The sequence below is a fragment of the Balaenoptera borealis genome (genome assembly GCF_965194805.1).
Source record: "Balaenoptera borealis genome assembly, chromosome: 4".
Taxonomy (NCBI): Eukaryota; Metazoa; Chordata; class Mammalia; order Artiodactyla; family Balaenopteridae; genus Balaenoptera; species Balaenoptera borealis.
In genome coordinates this window covers 7,679,097-7,699,971 of record NC_138861.1, presented here as the reverse complement: position 1 = coordinate 7,699,971, position 20,875 = coordinate 7,679,097, and the positions used below count along the sequence as shown (strand labels likewise).

Genomic DNA, 20,875 nt, shown 5'->3' with positions numbered 1-20,875 from the left:
CCCATTTCACAGTGAGGAATTTGGAGGTCTGGGATCTCAAATACACTCCTGCTAGAACTAGTGCACGGGTACAGGTCTAGTTCAAGTCAAAACCCCATTTTATATCACCGCCGTTGCAGCAATAGGGTAACCTCTCTGTTCCCGTGTGTTAACTGGAATAGAAATAATAGACACCTTAGCCACGGCCAAAAGTTAGCCTTTGCCTAAGCTTGTTTATTTCCTTCAATGCCTAACCTTGTATTAAGAGGAAATAGAGCTAACTGATTTCAATGTAAAAGGTCTCTTGAAGTACGAGATAGTAAAGCAGAGGCTCCCTCCCATTAGACTGGGGGAGGCGGAAGCATATGAGAATTATCTGCTTATTACGACCTCACACTGAACTCATTCACAGTTGTGGAAGGACCTGGCTCTCCTTGTTTTTAATCTCAAAACACGACAAAGTCCCGTTTGGTTGGAAAAATTAAGTAATCTGATGCCAGATCAAGTTCTTGTACAAATAGTACTTCTTGGTTCTTGCTGAAGAGTTTTCAGTTCTCGTTCCTTGATCATGTTCTCAAATATCATGTAAAAATAGAAAACATAGTAAAACAACCAGGACAACCAAACTCCTCTCAAAGCCTGTTGTATCATTGACCTCTGTTCTATGCAATAGTGTGTCAAAATCCTCAATTTCACTGAGAAGGAAAGATGGATTGGTTTTGTTTTCTTGTCTCTAGAAGAGGAGTTGAAATGTCAGTAGAAAAGTACCTCTCTCCATCACCAGAGGAAGCTAATCAAGGAAAAATGTCTTCAGGGAACACACACATTAATCTCCAGCTGGATCACGGGGCTGTTACGAGGTGTAACTAATCGTACGGTTGTGACTCATCCCGGTCTGTAATAACATGCTCCACCGTGACATCCGTGGTTGGATGAGATGGATGTCGCATGTAAAAGAAAAAGTACTGTTCAGCTGAAATGTCTGCAAGCCTGTGCCGGACAATGACAGCTTGCAGTGAGTGCAGCAACTGTGTTTCCACAATAACACATTTACCCTGTGTTTCTGAAACTGTCTCGAGCAGTCATCACAGGACAATTTCAGACCCACAGGTTGTTATAACAGCTTCGTTCTCAAAAATGACCCCTGTCAAGATGCACTGTAGTTGTCTCCTCAGATCCATTGTGGTGTTCAGTCCAGATGCTCAGAAGTGTTTTTTAAAAAGAATCCTAAAGTGCTAAATACAGATCCTTCACAAACTTCTGGTTTCCAGAACAGGCTCTTCCAACACTTTTTCCACAGCAGGAAAGGGGTGCTGTGATCTCTTGGTATATGTACCACACATTCTGATTTGTCGGGTCAATTTCCCGCCAGCTCTGGCCATAAGGCCCTGGACTGACCCTGCCTACAGGCAACAGAAGGCCTCCAGGCTTTGAATGAGGTGGTGCCACTCTTCAAGGACCCATTCTACTTTACAGTTGTATGACTTTAAAAAAAATGTATCTATTCAAAAGCTTTTTTTCATGCTTCTTTCCTCTGAAATTGGAAATTCCTTAAGAGGCAAGAACTGAGGTATAATTTTTTAAAATTATACATTACCAAACGTAAAATAGATAGCTAGTGGGAAACAACCGCATAGCACAGGGAGATCAGCTCGGTGCTTTGTGACCACTTAGAGGGGTGGGATAGGGAGGGTGGGAGGGAGGGAGATGCAAGAGGGAAGAGATATGGGAACACATGTATATGTATAGCTGATTCACTTTGTTATAAAGCAGAAACTAACACACCATTGTAAAGCAATTATACTCCAATAAAGATGTTAAAAAAAACAAAAAAAAACCAAACTTATTTTTAAGTTTTAAATTTTAAAATAATTTCTAAGTATTTTTAATTTAAATGATTAAATGTTTTAAAATTTTAAATTACCTTTAATTTTTTTTAAATTTTGAAAATAAAATAACTGAACAGACAGATGAAATGTATTTTAGCAGAACAGGAGTTAGATGTTATGCACCATGTACCCAGTATGCAATATTTACTGACACTGAGAACCGGAATTTACTGGTAGAAGAAGAAAAGGGGAAATAATGGACTATATTTTCATTTCTAATTCTATTTCCAAGGAACTTCATATGTTTTTCTAGAGAAATAAGTGTTTCCTGGAAATAAATATTCCTAGACTGATATATAACCTGATAATAATTGAAACATTTTCAAAAGGACACCGATATATACTAGAGAAATAAAATTTGGTAAAAGAAATACCATCCTGTGTAAGCAATTTTTATGTCTCTTAGAACAATACAGAGAACATCTACACGTTGGCCTATGCTGTGCTTTCTTTTCTCAGCAGCAAAGAATACTGCTATATTTTTAATCAATGTCTCTAATTTTATTTTTCAGAATGACAAATCCCCAGGGCGATCTGCAAGTCGATCAAGTAATATTTCAAAAGTAGGTGAACTGTATTCACTTTCTTAATTGTTTATTAATTTACATATTTTATGAGTTCAAGTAAATACTTTCTAACATTTAACCTGCTACTCTTATCTGTGAGCAATACACAAACATGACTTGTTAATGATCTTAAATATTTTAAGAGTTTACTGTGATTGATTTCATACAGCAAAATGAGTGAAGCTATTTTTCCTCTTCAGTGCTGTATGCAAAAGATAATTTGCTACTTTCCGAGTGTCACTCAAAATATGTTTCTTCTCTCTCTTCGGCTCAGAAAGCTACCACACGCCCAAGGTGAAACTCTATCAACATCATGGTACAATTCCCATGAATTCAATTTTTCCAGGAGTATGGGCTCAACTGTACTGGAATCTAACCAGGACAGGTTTTAGAAAACAATTTAATTTAAGACACTAGTTTGGTCATATTTGCTTTATAGAGTCGATGGATGAATAAACCAAAATACTCCCTAGACTGCCTATAAATCCAAGCAAGACACGAGGGTGTTGAAAATCTCATGGCATGGGAGACATCCTCTAGATTTTTATTTCTCCTAGAAAACAAAAATTAAGAGCTATTCTCTAAGATGAGGCACTATGCAGTTTATAGACTTGGTACTTGGGGAGTGAAAAATCATCTAGAGCCATTTGTGAAATTGGAAAATTATGACTTCCAAAAATATAATTCTGACAAAGCTGAATTTACCATGACGAGAACTTCCACAGCAGGGCCCCTCACTTGCCAACACCACAGCCCTGAGCTCCATTTTGTAAATGTAATTTTGTATTATTTTCCTTCAAGGGGGCCCCCAAAACAGCAATAAACCATAGGCACTACAGAACACAGACCCACTTCCAATTTAGAAAAGTTTTTGTTTTGTTTTGTCTTGTTTTCACAAACAAAGGACTTTATTGCAAATTGAAAAATAGCAGTAGCCAGATTATCAGCATTTTCTTAAGTGCGTTTCCTGAGGCTGATCTTATGAGACAATGTTAAGATGGTCAGTTGACACCCGTCAACACACTGGGTTGAGTATGGGAATGGAATCCTGCTCTTAGGAAACTCTAGTGTTTTTAATACACAGTAAGGATGCCTGTCCAGCACTCCATAGGGAGACCACGTCACTGTGTTGCAATGCTCTCCACTGTACAAACATGCTTAGTAAGATAGTCCAGAACAAAAGCAGTCAATGTTTCTACTTCCAAGGTGTGCAGAGATGCAAGAGACCCACAGAGAATTGTATCTCAGTAGTTGGAACTGTACATCTCTAAGGACATTGCAATCTGGGCACCTTCCTAACATTTGAGAGCCCATGTGGCCCAGTGGTTAAAGCACTAGCTGTGCAGACGGAGGACGTGAGTGTAAGTCGCCACTCTCACTTCCTACTTATGGGACCCGAGACACTCACTTAACCTCCCTGAGACACACTTGCCTCCACTGGGACATGAGGCGATGGTATCAGTCATTGAAGGTTTTCTTAAGTGGTTGTAAATCAAAACAATACCTTTCAAATGTCAATCGTCTCCATCACATCACGGAGAGCCTTCCCTGCAACTACAGGACATCATCAGCTTTCTGAATGTGAGTGTTAATGTTGACCTACAAACCTGTAGGCAGTACTGGCAACTCCTTTGTCATGACAGTTGCTTCGTGATCCAGGGGTAAAATTGTATCTGCGTTTCCAGACTGCTGTTTGACTTTGACATAATGCAGCTTGTTCATAGCTTTTACCTTTTCATTTATTCTTTAAGAAAAAGTCAGAAGTGTAGTTTCCCTTCATGAATTCGCCACCCAGGCTCTGATACATGTTTTGTGTGTGTATTTGCATCTTCAAGAGCAACGCTCTTGATTTTATTGGTACAAACTATTGATTTTATTACTGTTTAATGTATATCTTTCATGTACATCTTATTACTCTCAGAAATACTTTTTTCTTTTGTATTAACAGTATTCACAGACTATTGATAACACTTTTAAAATAGGAGTAGTATGAAGAAATTTTATCCAAAGATGATACAAGTTTGGGACAATAAGACAAGTGTGAGCTGTCATCAGTCTAACAACTATTTGCTAATCCATATTCTATGAGATGACCTGCAAAAGGTATTAGATATAAATATAGGGTGTTATCCATTTTGATGGTAATTTATCTTAGATTAGGAACATGAACTGGCAGGTCTTATTGACTGGTTTGCCAAACTGCATCATAAATGTTCTAGACTCATTCTTTTTTTTTTTCAATTACGACCAAACAGTTTATTTGATACATTTTAATTGCAGGCTTGTGTGGGAGACAATTAATGATAAAATGCATTCTATTCAGAGAGAAAAGAAAAGCTCTCCCCTTAAACAGTCATTGTAATTGTACAGTCACAAAAACTCAAACCATCACACGCCCATGGGGGTGAAAATATTTCAGTGTGCTTAAGTTTATTAGACTTAAGACAATATATTGCCACTTTTACTTATATTCAGAATGACAGCCACAAATCCTAAATCCACTGTTGAGCCCTCACTACTTTTTAATGAATTACTAAGTGATAAACTCTTCATTAAGACCACACAACTTACCAAGAAGGAGGTGGCAAATTCTAGTAATATTTGAGTCCTTTAACTTTTTTATTTTTAACATCTTTATTGGAGTATAATTGCTTTACAATGGTGTGTTAGTTTCTGCTGTATAACAAAGTGAATGAGCTATACATATACATATATCCCCATATCCCCTCCCTCTTGCGTCTCCCTCCCACCCTCGCTATCCCACCCCTCGAGGTGGACCAAAACACCAAGTTGATCTCCCTGTGCTATGCGGCTGCTTCCACTAGCTATCTGTTTTACATTTGGTAGTATATATAAGTCCATGCCACTCTCTCACTTTGTCCCAGCTTACCCTTCCCACTCCCCGTGTCCTCAAGTCCATTCTCTACGTCTGTGTCTTTATTCCTGTCCTGAACCTAGGTTCTTCATAAACATTTTTTTTTTTTAGATTCCATATATATATATGTGTTAGCATACAATTTTGTTTTTCTCTTTCTGACTTACTTCACTCTGTATGACAGACTCTAGGTCCATCCACCTCACTACTAATAACTCCATTTCGTTTCTTTTTATGGCTGAGTAATATTCCTTTGTATATATGTGCCATATCTTCTTTATCCATTCATCTGTTGATGGACACGTAGGTTGTTCCATGTCCTGGCTATTGCAAATAGAGCTGCATTGAACATTGAGGTACATGACTCTTTTTGAATTATGGTTTCTCAGGGTATATGCCCAGTAGTGGGATTGCTGGGTCATATGGTAGTTCTATTTTTAGTTTTTAAGGAACTTCCATACTGTTCTCCATAGTGGCTGTATCAATTTACATTCCCACCAACAGTGCAAGAGGGTTCCCTTTTCTCCACACCCTCTCCAGCATTTATTGTTTGTAGATTTTTTGATGATGGCCATTCTGACCGGTGTGAGGTGATACCTCATTGTAGTTTTGATTTGCATTTCTCTAATGATTAGTGATGTTGAGCATTCTTTCATGAGTTTATTGGCAGTCTGTATATCTTCTTTGGAGAAATGTCTATTTAGGTCTTCTGCCCATTTTTGGATTGGGTTGTTTGTTTTTTTGATATTGAGGTGCATGAGCAGCTAGTAAATTTTGGATATTAATCCATTGTCAGTTGCTTCATTTGCAAATATTTTCTCCCATTCTGAGGGTTGTCTTTTCATCTTGTTTATGGTTTCCTTTGCTGTGCAAAAGCTTTTAAGTTTCAGTAGGTCCCATTTGTTTATTTTTGTTTTTATTTCCATTTCTCTAGGAGGTGGGTGAGAAAGGATATTGCTGTGATTTATGTCATAGAGTGTTCTGCCTATGTTTTCCTCTAAGAATTTGATAGTGTCTGGCCTTACATTTAAGTCTTTAATCCATTTTGAGTTTATTTTTGTGTATGGTGTTAGGGAGTGTTCTAATTTCATTCTTTTACATGTAGCTGGCAAGTTTTCCCAGCACCACTTATTGAAGAGGCTGTCTTTTCTCCATTGTATATTCTTGCCTCCTTTATCAAAGATAAGGTGACCATATGTGCATGGGTTTATCTCTGGGCTTTCTATCCTGTTCCATTGATCTATATTTCTGTTTTTGTGCCAGTACCATACTGTCTTCACTACTGTAGCATTGTAGTATAGTCTGAAGTCCAGGAGCCTGATTCCTCCAGCTCTGTTTTTCTTTCTCAAGAGTGCTTTGGCTATTCGGGGTCTTCTGTGTTTCCATCCAAATGGTGAAATTTTTTGTTCTAGTTCTGTGGAAAATGCCATTGGTAGTTTGATAGGGATTGCATTGAATCTGTAGATTGCTTTGGGTAGTATAGTCATTTTCGTGATGTTGATTCTTCCAATCCAAGAATGTGGTATATCTCTCCATCTGTTTGTATCTTTAATTTCTTTCATCAGTGTCTTATAGTTTTCTGCATACAGGTCTTTTATCTCCCTAAGTAGGTTTATTCCTAGGTATTTTATTCTTTTTGTTGCAATGGTAAATGGGAGTGTTTCCTTAATTTCTCTTTCAGATTTTTCATCATTAGTGTATAGAAATGCAAGAGATTTCTGTGCATTAATTTTGTATCCTGCTACTTTACCAAATTCATTGATTAGCTCTAGTAGTTTTCTGGTAGCATCTTTAGGATTCTCTATGTATAGTATCATGTCATGTGCAAACAGTGACAGCTTTACTTCTTCTTTTCCGAGTTGGATTCCTTTTATTTCTTTTTCTTCTGTGATTGCTGTGGCTAACACTTCCAAAACTATGTTGAATAATAGTGGTGAGAGTGGGCAACCTTGTCTTGTTCCTGATCTTAGAGGAAATGGTCTCAGTTTTTCACCATTGAGAATGATGTTGGCTGTGGGTTTGTCATACATGGCCTTTATTATGTTGAGGTAAGTTCCCTCTATGCCCACTTTCTGGAGGGTTTGTATCATAAATGGGTGTTGAATTTTGTCAAAAGCTTTTTCTGCATCTATTGAGATGATCATATGGTTTTTCTCCTTCAATTTGTTAATATGGTGTATCACATTGATTGATTTGGCTATATTGAAGAATCCTTGCATCCCTGGGATAAATCCCACTTGATCATGCTGTAGGATCCTTTTAATGTGCTGTTGGATTCTGTTTGCTAGTATTTTGTTGAGGATATTTGCATCTATGTTCATCAGTGATATTGGCCTGTAGTTTTCTTTCTTTGTGACATCTTTGGTTTAGGTATCAGGGTGATGGTGGTCTCGTAGAATGAGTTTGGGAGTTTTCCTCCCTCTGTCATATTTTGGAAGAGCTTGAGAAGGATAGGTGTTAGCTCTTCTCTAAATGTTTGATAGAATTCACCTGTGAAGCCATCTGATCCTGGGCTTTTGTTTGTTGGAAGATTTTAATCACAGTCTCAATTTCAGTGCTTGTGATTGGTCTGTTTATATTTTCTATTTCTTCCTGGTTCAGTCTCAGAAGGTTGTGCGTTTCTAAGAATTTGTCCATTTCTTCCAGGTTGTCCATATTATTGGCATATAGTTGCTTGTCATAATCTCTCATGATCCTTTGTATTTCTGCAGTGTCAGTTGTTACTTCTCCTTTTTCATTTCTAATTCTATTGATTTGAGTCTTCTCCCTTTTTTTTCTTGATGAGTCTGGTTAATGGTTTATCAATTTTGTTTATCTTCTCAAAGAACCAGCTTTTAGTTTTACTGATCTTTGCTATCATTTCCTTCATTTCTTTTTCATTTATTTCTGATCTGATCTTTATGATTTCTTTCCTTCTGCTAACTTTGGGGTTTTTTTGTTCTTCTTTCTCTTAATTGCTTTAGGTGTAAGCTGAGGTTGTTTGTTTGAGATGTTTCTTGTTTCTTGAGGTAGGCTTGTATTCCTGTAAACTTCCCTCTTAGAACTTTTGCTGCATCCCATAGGTTTTGGGTCCTCATGTTTTCATTGTCATTTGTTTCTAGGTATTTTTTCATTTCCTCTTTGATTTCTTCAGTGGTCTCTTGGTTATTAAGTAGTGTATTGTTTAGCCTCCATGTATTTGTATTTTTTACAGAATTTTTCCTGTAATTGATATCCAGTCTCATAGCGCTGTAGTCGGAAAACATACTTGATATGATTTCAATTTTGTTAAATTTACCGAGGCTTGATTTGTGACCCAAGATATGATCTATCCTGGAGAATGTTCCATGAGCACTTGAGAAGAAATTGTATTCTGTTGCTTTTGGATGGAATGTCCTATAAATATCAATTAAATCCACCTTGTTTAATGTGCCTTTTAAAGCTGTGTTTCCTTATTTATTTTCATTTTGCATGATCTGTCCATTGGTGAAAGTGGGGTGTTAAAGTCCCCTACTATTATTGTGTTACTGTCGATTTCCCCTTTTATGGCTCTTAGCATTTGCCTTATGTATTGAGGTGCTCCTATGTTGAGTGTCTAAATATTTACAATTGCTGTATCTTCTTCTTGGATTGATCCCTTGATCATTTTGTAGTGTCCTTCTTTGTCTCTTGTAATAGTCTTTATTTTAATGTCTATTTTGTCTGATATGAGAACTGCTACTCCAGCTTTCTTTTGATTTCCATTTGCATGGAATATCTTTTTCCATCCCCTCACTTTCAGTCTGTATATGTCCCTAAGTCTGAAGTGGGTCTCTTGTAGACAGCATATATATGGGTCTTGTTTTTGTATCCATTCAGCCAGTCTGTGTCTTTTGGTTGGAGCATTTAATCCATTCACATTTAAGGTAGTTATCGATATGTATGTTCCTATTACCATTTTCTTAATTGTTTTGTGTTTGTTATTGTAGGTCTTTTCCTTCTCTTGTGTTTCCTGCCTAGAGAAGTTCCTTTAGCATTTGTTGTAAAGCTGGTTTGGTGGTGCTGAATTCTCTTAACTTTTGCTTGTCTGTGAAGGTTTTACTTTTTCTGTTGAATGTGAATGAGATCCTTGCTGCGTAGAGTAATCTTGGTTGTAGGTTCTTCCCTTTCATCACTTTAAGTATGTCTCACCACTCCCTTCTGGCTTGCAGAGTTTCTGTTGAAAGATCAACTGTTAACCTTATGGGGATTCCCTTGTCTGTTATTTGTTGTTTTTCCCTTGCTGCTTTTAATATTTTTTCTTTGTATTTAATTTTTGATAGTTTGATTAATATGTGTCTTGGCGTGTTTCTCCTTGGATTTATCCTGTATGGGACTCTCTGTGCTTCCTGGACTTGATTAACTATTTCTTTTCCCATATGAGGGAAGTTTTCAACTATAATCACTTCAAATATTTTCTCAGTCCCTTTCTTTTCCTCTTCTTCTTCTGGCATCCCTCTAGTTCGAATGTTGGTGTGTTCAATGTTGTCCCAGACGTCTCTGAGACTGTCCTCAGTTCTTTTTCTTCTTTTTTCTTTACTCTGTTCTGCAGTAGTTATTTGCACTATTTTATCTTCCAGGTCACTTACCCGTTTTCTGCCTCAGTTATTCTGCTAATGATTCCTTCTAGAGAATTTTTAATTTCATTTATTGTGTTGTTCATCATTGTTTGTTTTCTCTTTAGTTCTACATCCTTGTTAAACATTTCTTGTATTTTCTCCATTCTATTTCCAAGATTTTGGATCATCTTTACTATCATTATTCTGAATTTTTTTCCACGTGGTCTGCCTATTTCCTCTTCATTTGTTAGGTCTGGTGGGTTTTTACCTTGCTCCTTCATCTGCTGTGTGTTTCTCTGTCTTCTCATTTTGCTTAACTTACTGTGTTTGGGGTCTTCTTTTCACAGGCTGCAGGTTCGTAGTTTCTGTTGTTTTTGGTATCTGTCCCCAGTGGCTAAGGTTGGTTCAGTGGGTTGTGTAGGATTCCTGGTGGAGGGGACTGGTGCCTGTGTTCTGGTGGGTGGGGCTGGCTCTTGTCTTTCTGGTGGGCAGGACCCTGTCTGGTGGTGTGTTTTGGGGTGTCTGTGAACTTACTATGATTTTAGGCAGCCTCTCTGCTAATGGGTGCGCTTGTGTTCCTGTCTTGCTAGTTGTTTGGCATGGGGTGTCCAGCACTGTAGCTTGCTGGTTGTTGAGTGGAGCTGAGTCTTAGTGTTGAGATGGAGATCTCTGGGAGAGCTTTTGCTGTTTGATATTACATGGAGCCAGGAGGTCTCTGGTGGACCAATGTCCTGAACTCTGCTCTCCCACCTCAGAGGCTCAGGCCTGACACCCGGCTGGAGCACCAAGACCCTGTCAGCCACACGGCCAGGTACGTGGGGAGTTTCTTGCCTTTTGGGAAGTCTGAGGTCTTCTACCAGCGTTCAGTAGGTGTTCTGTAGGAGCTGTTCCACATGTAGATGTATTTTTGATGCATTTGTGGGGAGGAAGGTGATCCCCACTTCTCACTCCTCTGCCATCTTGAAGGTCTCCTCAAGTCCTTTAACTTTTAAAGTGGTGGAAAAAAAGACATTAAAGTAGAACAAGGGTATTTTTTCTCTAACTTTGTCAAAATAATTTTTAGGTCAAAAAAAGACTGAGTTTCTCAAGGGTGTGATAATCAGCATAACAGAGTAATTAAGAGTATGGATTCAGAGTAACTGCTTAGCAGCATATTTAACTTCCTTAGTAACTTTATTTGTAAAATAAGAATATCTAACAGTATCTCTCTCAGAGGGGTACTTAGCACAGTACCCAGCACTGTGTAAGTATGAGCTGCTCTTATTATGGGGCTCTTAATACTGATGTCTCACAGTACAGTAAGTACTCAGTAATCTTTTTGTGAGCAAGTGAATTTGTGACACGGGTTATAGTATATATATTGTTTTCTCAGTGGAATAAGAATAAGTAACAGATTGGACAGGATTAAGTTAAATTTAGGATTAAGTAAAACGTTTGTGATGTGACATAATTTTATTGAAAAAATACTGCACATTCTTGTTTCATTAAAAAGTGCATGTGTTTTTTGTTTGTTTTTTTTTTTAAAGATTTATTGATTGATTGATTGCTATGTTGGGTCTTCGTTTCTGTGCGAGGGCTTTCTCTAGTTGCGGCGAGCGGGGGCCACTCTTCATCGCAGTGCGCGGGCCTCTCACCATCGCGGCCTCTCTTGTTGCGGAGCACAGGCTCCAGACGCGCAGGCTCAGTAATTGTGGCTCATGGGCCCAGCTGCTCCGCGGCATGTGGGATCTTCCCAGACCAGGACGCGAACCCGTGTCCCCTGCATTAGCAGGCAGATTCTCAACCACTGCGCCACCAGGGAAGCCCGCATGTGTTTTTAACAATAAAAATTCTGTTAGGTCAGTAGCACTAAAACTCATAATGGGCATCTTCCTTAACTGTTGTCAAGTTTGTGCCATCCCTGATCCTTTGATAAAGGGAAGTCACAGTTCAGAGGACTCCTTCCAGGCTGGGGTAGCAGAACCATCCTGCATGCCACTGAGTCTGCTTTCCTGCCTGTTTCCTACAGTTTCTTAATGAATCAGACCTTCTAGTCATTAGTATTTGTGGAATGTCTCCATCAGCAATCTTATTCTATACTGGGAATGACGGAGTCATGAAAAAATCCCCTCCAAGTCCTCAGTGAGCTTACAGAGAAGGAGTTGAGATATGACATAGATATATAACTTGTAATTTAATATATACGTACATTATAATTTAATATATGTTAAGTAGAACTATGTGCAAAAAAGATAACAGAGCAAGCAACCCTGCGCCTCTCACCTTTAGAAAGGCCTGGCCTTTGGTTGGCATCTGGGATTTCAGGAGTGGGGTACCACCACCCTAACTGGTAAGAATGGCGCATGATGCCTAAATTGTGCAAAAAAGACAGTTCATCCTAGATTCCTGCTTTCCTTCTGGGAGTCTGGGGTTTGGGTACATGCTAGACAGTTGGTACCTATAAGACCAGCCCCCAGTAAAAAGTTGGAACACTGGGTCTCTCACGAGTCTCCCTGGTAGACAGCACTTCTCATCTGTTCTCACAACTCACAGCTGCAGGAATTAAGCGCATCTGTGTGACTCTCCTGGGAGTAAACTTGGGGAAGTTTGGAACTCTGCTCCTAATGTCGTCTGGACTTCACCCCGTGTGCCTTTTTCCTTTGCTGATTTTGCTTTGTGTCCTTTCACTGTAATAAACCGTAGGGATGAATATGGCTACAAGTTCAGTCCTATGAGGGGTCCTAGGAGATCAGATCACTGCCCCTGGGCATAGTCACGGGACCCTCTGGTGCTCCAGCCAAAAGAGTACAGACCGCAGGCTGTGGGAGTTCAGAGAATGACCGCTTCCGTCTGGTGACAGGATAGCACTAGGGAAGAACTGTATATAAACAGGGACTTGAAGGAGGGGTGTGACTTGATCAAAAACAAGGAAAGTATGTTTTTTTTTTGTTTTTTTTTTTTTAATAAATTTATTTATTTATTTTTGGCTGTGTTGGGTCTTCGTTTCTGTGCGAGGGCTTTCTCCAGTTGTGGCAAGCGGGGGCCACTCTTCATCGCGGTGCGCGGGCCTCTCACTGTCGCGGCCTCTCCCGTTGCGGAGCACAGGCTCCAGACGCGCAGGCTCAGTAATTGTGGCTCACGGGCCTAGTTGCTCCGCGGCATGTGGGATCTTCCCAGACCAGGGCTCGAACCCGTGTCCCCTGCATTGGCAGGCGGATTCCTAACCACTGCGCCACCAGGGAAGCCCCGCAAAGTATGTTTAAAGGCATATAAGTACAAAGCATGGAAGGCAGAAAACATGGATTAGAAGAAGAAAGGTACTCAAAATAGTTTTCAGGGGCCTTTGAGATGGAACGTTGGTCGTAGGATACATTCTCTTTAATTGTACAAGTGTTCCCTGGCTTGGAAACATAGAGATGGATTTAGAATCCATCGAGATCCTTGAGACATTTTTTTTAGTAAACAGAACCTTAGAAACGGAACATTATTATTTTTGATATTCAGGATTGTGTAACTCCTGAGTGATCTTGCTGCTGTGAATATGAAATATCGAAGTGTGGGATAAATAACAAATGTTGAATTGTTAGTAAACATTTAAACTTTTTCTCCTTAGTCTTTATGTCTGAATCTTTCTACCCTATATTATTCAGTTGTGATTATACTTTGAGTTTTCTGGTCATTCCAACTCTGAGTGTTTTATTAGTTTATATTTCTAGCTTGTTTTAGGACATATAAGATATACTTGTGACTCTTTTTTTTTTTTTTTTTTTTACTCTAATAGGATTTCTGTGCCTTGGATATGTTAATGCTCCTCCAAAAGCTACAGAGAAGCTATATAAGTTTAAAACAATGTATGTGAGATTGTCAAAATATCTCAGTGTGAACATGCCAGTTTTCATTTTTTTCTCACTTACTTTTCCTCTGAAAAGCTGCTTTTGATATTAGTGTTTGTTGCTGCTTTTTAACACACATATGGCTCACAAATAGGTTCCTCGGGAAGCAAAATTAGCCAAATTTGGCTTTTCTTTTCTTTTTTCTAGGGTGAGGCCTCATTACATTCAACTAGCAACAGTATATTATGTATTTCACAAGAAAAACCTTTCAAGAGCAAACTGTCAAAAGGAAAGAGAGGCTTGTACTTTCAGTTGAAATCAACGTCTAGCATTTTCTTTTAAACAAAACACTTTATGCTTTTTGGTCTATGTAGGAAGCAGCTCATGGAATCTAATCTACTTATGAAAAGAAATTCAAAAGCTACTACCTTAAAATGATGTTTCAGTTAGCTTCCATTATTCCCTATTGTATACCATAGACCTCACTTACTTGACAAAGCGTCATCTAAAATGTTCAGTTGGTATCTACCTAGGAATATCATATACAACGTTAAGGTAAAGACAGTACATAGTGTATGAAATATTAATGCTAAAGTGTTTCCTTTCCCTCTCTGTGTGCCCCAGCTTATTCTGCAATAAATAAAGGTGTATAGTATAGTCAACACAATTTATTCAACAAACATTTTTAAGGATGTACATTTTAAATAGGTGTTTTCTTTTGATCAAGTAAATACCTTGATTCTACTTCTGTAAATCTTCATCTCTTCCTATTTTGCCAGCTTTGCCTTTAAGATTCCAATGTGTTTTCCAGCAAGGTAAAGGTGAATGTGCTCCACCAATTTAACATGTATTGGGAGTTCGTTCAGCTGAACCTGAGCCAAGTATTTGCATCTCTGAACAGGCATTTAATGTTCTGAGTTACTGAGAGATCCATCTTGGTTTGCTTATACAAGGGACCTATAAATCAGCCATACCTTCAGACTACATACCTTGAGAGGGTAAATTTGACAGGTTGATGAAGTAAAATGGGATGTAGAATTAGGAAACAGCTAGAAATGAGGTGGACTAATTTGAGAACTCTCATAGAGCCTGGGTCAGGATCTGTCCTGAGACCGAAACTGAGGAAATGAGTAAACATTTAGTTGAATTAGTAAAAGTGGTGGTGGTAGATTAAGAGAGCCTGAGACCTTCTTATATCATGCGGCTTTTTCTTTATATACACTGACTTTTTAGGTGAACTCATCCAGCCTCATGACAGTATAGAATCAATATGCCAACAACTCTCAAATAGGTATTTCTAGCCCAGATTTGTGCCATGAATTCTAGGCTCAAATATCCTACTCCACTTTTCCACATGAATGTGTAATAGGAATCTTTCTTACGTCATGTGTCCCACAGCAGATGCTGAGATGGGAATCTTTTGCAGTGATGTATTGTGGGAGTATATTAGGAGAAGCAGGACAGAAAGAGGAGGAAGTCAAGAAAAGTCCCCCCGATCCTGCAAGGGGACCCTGCAGTGTATAAAATGAACTTGAAGTTGTCCCCACCTGAGGCAGAGAAGCAGGGCTTCTACCCTCCTCACCAGCCATCCAGGCTCAGGTCACTTACACAGAGGGAAACGTCCAGGTACTGTGACTCTCTCGCATCAGGAAGCTAAGACGCCCAGGGCAGTTTTCCAAAGAGAATCCCAGTGGCAGAACTTTAGAAACCAAAGTGCCCAGGTGCTTCAGGAGTCAGGACCTCACATGGTAAAAGGGGCCAAGCTGGGTGTTGGTGGAACCCTGGCAGCATCCACTGTGGTCTGTCCGTCACACCACCCAGATCTATGTGAACCCACAGATACTTAGAGGTGATGACTGGTCAGGTCACAATATCTGAGGAAGAGATGACAAGACGTGGCTGGTAGGATGAGCTTTCGCTATTGCTGCTGCCGAAGCCATCACTGCTTTATCCCCTCCTTCTACCCATTCACTCATCCACACTATCCCTCATTCTTTTTTCCTTTATTATTTTTTTTTTTTTTAGAAATTCACGTTCTTTTATTTATTTATTTATTTATTTATTTATTTATTTATTTATTTATTTATGGCTGTGTTGGGTCTTCGTTTCTGTGCGAGGGCTTTCTCTAGTTGTGGCGAGCGGGGGCCACTCTTCATCGCGGTGCGCGGGCCTCTCACTGTCGCGGCCTCTCTTGTTGCGGAGCACAGGCTCCAGACGCGCAGGCTCAGTAGTTGTGGCTCACGGGCCCAGTTGCTCCGCGGCATGTGGGATCTTCCCGGACCAGGGCTCGAACCCGTGTCCCCTGCATTGGCAGGCGGATTCTCAACCACTGCGCCACCAGGGAAGCCCCTCCTTTATTTTTGAATTTTATTTTATTTATTTTTTATACAGCAGGCTCTTATTAGTTATCCATTTTATACACATTAGTGTGTACATGTCAATTCCAATCTCCCAATGCATCACACCACCACCCCTGCTGCCGCTTTCCCCCCTTGATGTCCATGCGTTTGTTCTCTAGATCTGTGTCTCTATTTCCGCCCTGCAACACGGTTCATCTGTACAATTTTTCTGGGTTCCACTATATGCGTTAATATATGATATTTGTTTTTCTCTTTCTGACTTACTTCACTCTGTATGACAGTCTCTAGATCCATCCATGTCTCTACAAATGACCCAATTTCATTCCTTTTTATGGCTGAGTAATATTCCATTGTATATATGTACCACATCTTCTTTATCCATTCATCTGTCAGTGGGCATTTAGGTTGCTTCCGTGACCAGGCTATTGTAAATAGTGCTGCAATGAACACTGGGGTGAATGTGTCTTTTTGAATTATGGTTTTCTCTGGGTATATGCCCAGTAGTGGGATTGCTGGGTCATATGGTAATTCTATTTTTAGTTTTTTTAAGGAACCTCCATACTGTTCTCCATAGTGGCTGTATCAATTTACATTCCCACCAACAGTGCAAGAGGGTTCCCTTTTCTCCACACCCTCTCCAGCAATTGTTGTTTGTAGATTTTCTGATGATGCCCATTCTAACTGGTGTGAGGTGATACCTCATTGTAGTTTTGATTTGCATTTCTCTAATAATTAGTGATTTGAGCAGCTTTTCATGTGCTTCTTCGCCATCTGTATGTCTTCTTTGGAGAAATGTCTTTTTAGGTCTTCTGCCCATTTTTGATTGGGTTGTTTGTTTTTTTAATATTGAACTGCATGAGCTGTTTATATATTTTGGAGATTAATCCTTTGTCCGTTGATTTGTTTGCAAATATTTTCTCCCATTTTGAGGGCTGTCTTTTCGTCTTGTTTGTTGTTTCCTTTGCTGTGCAAAACCTTCTAAGTTTCATTAGGTCCCATTTGTTTATTTTTGTTTTTATTTCCATTACCCTAGGAGGTGGATCAAAAAAGATCTTGCTGTGATTTATGTCAAAGAGTTTTCTTCTTGTGTTTTCCCCTAAGAGTTTTATAGTGTCCAGTCTTACATTTAGGTCTCTAATCCATTTTGAGTTTATTTTTGTGTATGGTGTTAAGGAGTGTTCTAATTTCATTCTTTTACATGTAGCTGGCAAGCTTTCCCAGCACCACTTATTGAAGAGGCTGTCTTTTCTCCATTGTTTATCCTTGCCTCCTTTGTCATAGATTAGTTGACCATAGGTGCGTGGGTTTATCTCTGGGCTTTCTATCCTTTTCCATTGATCTATATTTCTGTTTTTCTGCCAGTACCATATTGTCTTGATCACTGTAGCTTTAGTAGTATAGTCTGAAGTCAGGGAGGCTGATTCCTCCAACTCCGTTTTTTTCCCTCAAGACTGCTTTGGCTATTCAGAGTCTTTTGTGTCTCCATACAAATTTTAAGATTTTTTGTTCTAGTTCTGTAAAAAATGCCATTGGTAATTTGATAGGGATTGCATTAAATCTGTAGATTGCTTTGGGTAGTATAGTCATTTTCACAATATTGATTCTTCCAATCCAAAAACATGGTATATCTCTCCATCTGTTGGTATCATCTTTAATTTCTTTCGTCAGTGTCTTACAGTTTTCTGCATACAGGTCTTTTGTCTCCCTAGGTAGGTTTATTCCTAGGTATTTTATTCTTTTTGTTGCAATGGTAAATGGGAGTGTTTCCTTAATTTCTCTTTCAGATTTTTCATCATTAGTGTATAGGAATGCAAGAGATTTCTGTGCATTAATTTTGTATACTGCTACTTTACTGAATTCATTGATTAGCTCTAGTAGTTTCCTGGTGGCATCTTTAGTACAGTATCATGTTATCTGCAAACAGTGACAGTTTTACTTCTTCTTTTCCAATTTGTATTCCTTTTATTTCTTTTTCTTCTCTGATTGCCATGGCTAGGGCTTCCAAAACTATGTTGAATAATAGTGGTGAGAGTGGACATCCTTGTCTTGTTCCTGATCTTAGTGGAAATGGTTTCAATTTTTCACCATTGAGAATGATGTTTGCTGTGGGTTTGTCGTATATGGCCTTTATTTAGTATGTTGAGGTAGGTTCCCTCTATGCCCACTTTCTGGAGAGTTTTTATCAGAAATGGGTGTTGAATTTTGTCAAAAGCTTTTTCTGCATCTATTGAGATGATCATATGGTTTTTCTTCTTCAGTTTGTTAATATGGTGTATCACATTGATTGATTTGCGTATATTGAAGAATCCTTGCATCCCTGGGATAAATCCCACTTGATCATGGTGTATGATCCTTTTAATGTGTTGTTAGGTTCTGTTTGCTAGTATTTTGTTGAGGATATTTGCATCTATCTTCTTCTGTGATATTGGTCTGTAATTTTCATTTTTTGTAGTATCTTTGTCTGATTTTGGTATCAGGGTGATGGTGGCCTCATAGAATGAGTTTGGGAGTGTTCCTTCCTCTGCAGTTTTTTGGAAGAGTTTGAGAAGGATGGGTGTTAGCTCTTCTCTAAATGTTTGATAGAATTCACCTGTGAAGCCATCTGGTCCTGGACTTTTGTTTGTTGGAAGATTTTTAATCACAGTTTCAATTTCGTTACTTGTGATTGGTCTGTTCATATTTTCTATTTCTTCCTGGTTCAGTCTTGGCAGGTTATACCTTTCTAAGAATTTGCCCATTTCTTCCAGGTTGTCCATTTTATTGGCATAGAGTTGCTTGTAGTAGTCTCTTAGGATGCTTTGTATTTCTGTGGTGTCTGTTGTAACTTCTCCTTTTTCATTTCTAATTTTATTGATTTGAGTCCTCTCCCTCTTTTTCTTGATGAGTCTGGCTAATGGTTTATCAATTTTGTTTATCTTCTCAAAGAACCAGCTTTTAGTTTTATTGATCTTTGCTATTGTTTTCTTTGTTTCTATTTCATTTATTTCTGCTCTGATCTTTATGATTTCTTTCCTTCTACTAAGTTTGGGTTTTGTTTTTTCTTCTTTCTCTAGTTCCTTTAGGTGTAAGGTTAGATTTTTTATTTGAGATTTTTCTTGTTTCTTGAGGTAGGCTTGTATTGCTATAAACTTCCCTCTTAGAACTGCTCTTGCTGCATCCCATAAGTTTTGGATTGTCATATTTTGCTGTAATTTGTCTCTAGGTATTTTTTGATTTCCTCTTTGATTTCTTGGTTATTTAGCAATGTATTGTTTAGCCTCCATGTGTTTGTGTTTTTTACGTTTTTTTCCCTGTGATTTCTAATCTCATAGCGTTGTGGTCAGAAAAGATGCTTGATATGATTTCAATTTTGTTAAATTACTGAAGCTTGATTTGTAACTCAAGATGTGATCTGTCCAGGAGAATGTTCCATGTGCATTGAGAAGAAAGTGTAATCTGCTGGTTTTGGATGGAATATCCTATAAATATCAATTAAATCTATCTGATCTATTGTGTCATTTAATGCTTGTGTTTCCTTATTTATTTTCTGTTTGGATGATCTGTCCATTGGTGTAAGTGAGGTGTTAAAGTCCCCCACTATTACTGTGTTACTGTCGACTTCCTCTTTTATAGGTGTTAGCAGTTACCTTATGTATTGATATCCCTCATTCTTGATTATCAGTTCTTTTAGACTAGGCCGGTTGCTGGTGAGGTGTCTCTGATTACCTTGCCCTTAACAGGTTGTGCTTGATATAATCAACGACTTGAAGTTAAACCTGTGTTTGGATAAATGGAAAAATGCTACGGCAGATCCCCCAAGTTTGAAACTTATCTTGATTCCTCATTATGTAGCAGCCACCCTAGCTCCTCTTGATGGCCAAACTGTTGTTGAGTGAATTGCTGCTCTGTCTACCAGACAACATAACTTGTGTCACTCCTGAGGGAAAGCTCCAGTCCTGTGGTCCACTGATGTCCTGACCAGTCTTTCTAGAGCCAAGTAGCATACCAGGAGCTGCTTTCTACACTATGAGAACTTTGCAATGGTGTGACCTTGATCCAAAACACTAAAGTTTTCACTGTAATTCTCCATTTGGGACTTGACAGAGAACCCGCCTGGCATTCCTATTTACCATGGTAATGATAATAGTCTGGGACTTGCCACTTATTACGGCTTTGGCATCAAGGTCGCTTGTATTGCAGCTGACACTGCTGCAGAAACTTCTCTCATTCTAGTCCCCACTCAAAAGTGGTAGCCTTCTGAGTCATCTGATAAAGGGCCTGAGAATTATTCCAAAGTGTTGTCTTGTTCTAAGACTCAGAATCCTACCAAGCATTCTGGGTCTTTCTTCATAGCAAGATTAGATGCCAGATGTGTCTGAGGGAATGTCTTGACACGCACAACAAAATGGGATCCCCAATATTTTCACTGGTTTGGTCAATTCCTGAATGTTTGTGGAATTTTTCTCCCTCCCTCGTGTCCTAAAAAAGCCTTCAGATTATTGGCCTTCCCTGCTCATTAGACCTGATTAACATGATATCATCACAAAATGGGCTAAACTGATTTTGACAATCGTCAGACCATCAAGGTTACCTTCAGTCTATATTGTGACGTATCTCTGGCGCAGGACCAGGAATGTGTACTGCTGTCCATGCCAGGTGAATGCAAACTGGTTTTGATCCTCATTTATGATGAATATTGAAAGAACACATTACTAGGAAAGTAGCTTCATACCACATGCTGGTCTGCTCTGATGGTGAGGGTGGCTGGCCCACCAGGTTTCAGCAGGAACAGACTAGAAATTAAGTGACATGATGGAAACAACCACCCTTATATACTTTTAAGTCTATTCTCATGAAAC

The 20,875-nt window shown here is 38.9% G+C and overlaps 1 protein-coding gene across 4 annotated transcripts in view; it reads left to right on the top strand.

Moving 5' to 3' along the window:
- Positions 1–20,875, top strand: part of MARCHF1 (membrane associated ring-CH-type finger 1) — an 884,469-nt gene that overhangs the window by 688,089 nt on the left and 175,505 nt on the right. For all 4 annotated transcript variants that reach the window (XM_082391765.1, XM_082391764.1, XM_082391766.1 and 1 more), the window contains one exon: positions 2,381–2,431. In XM_082391765.1, the coding sequence (XP_082247891.1) occupies positions 2,381–2,431 (51 nt within the window). The remainder of the gene's footprint in view (positions 1–2,380; positions 2,432–20,875) is intronic.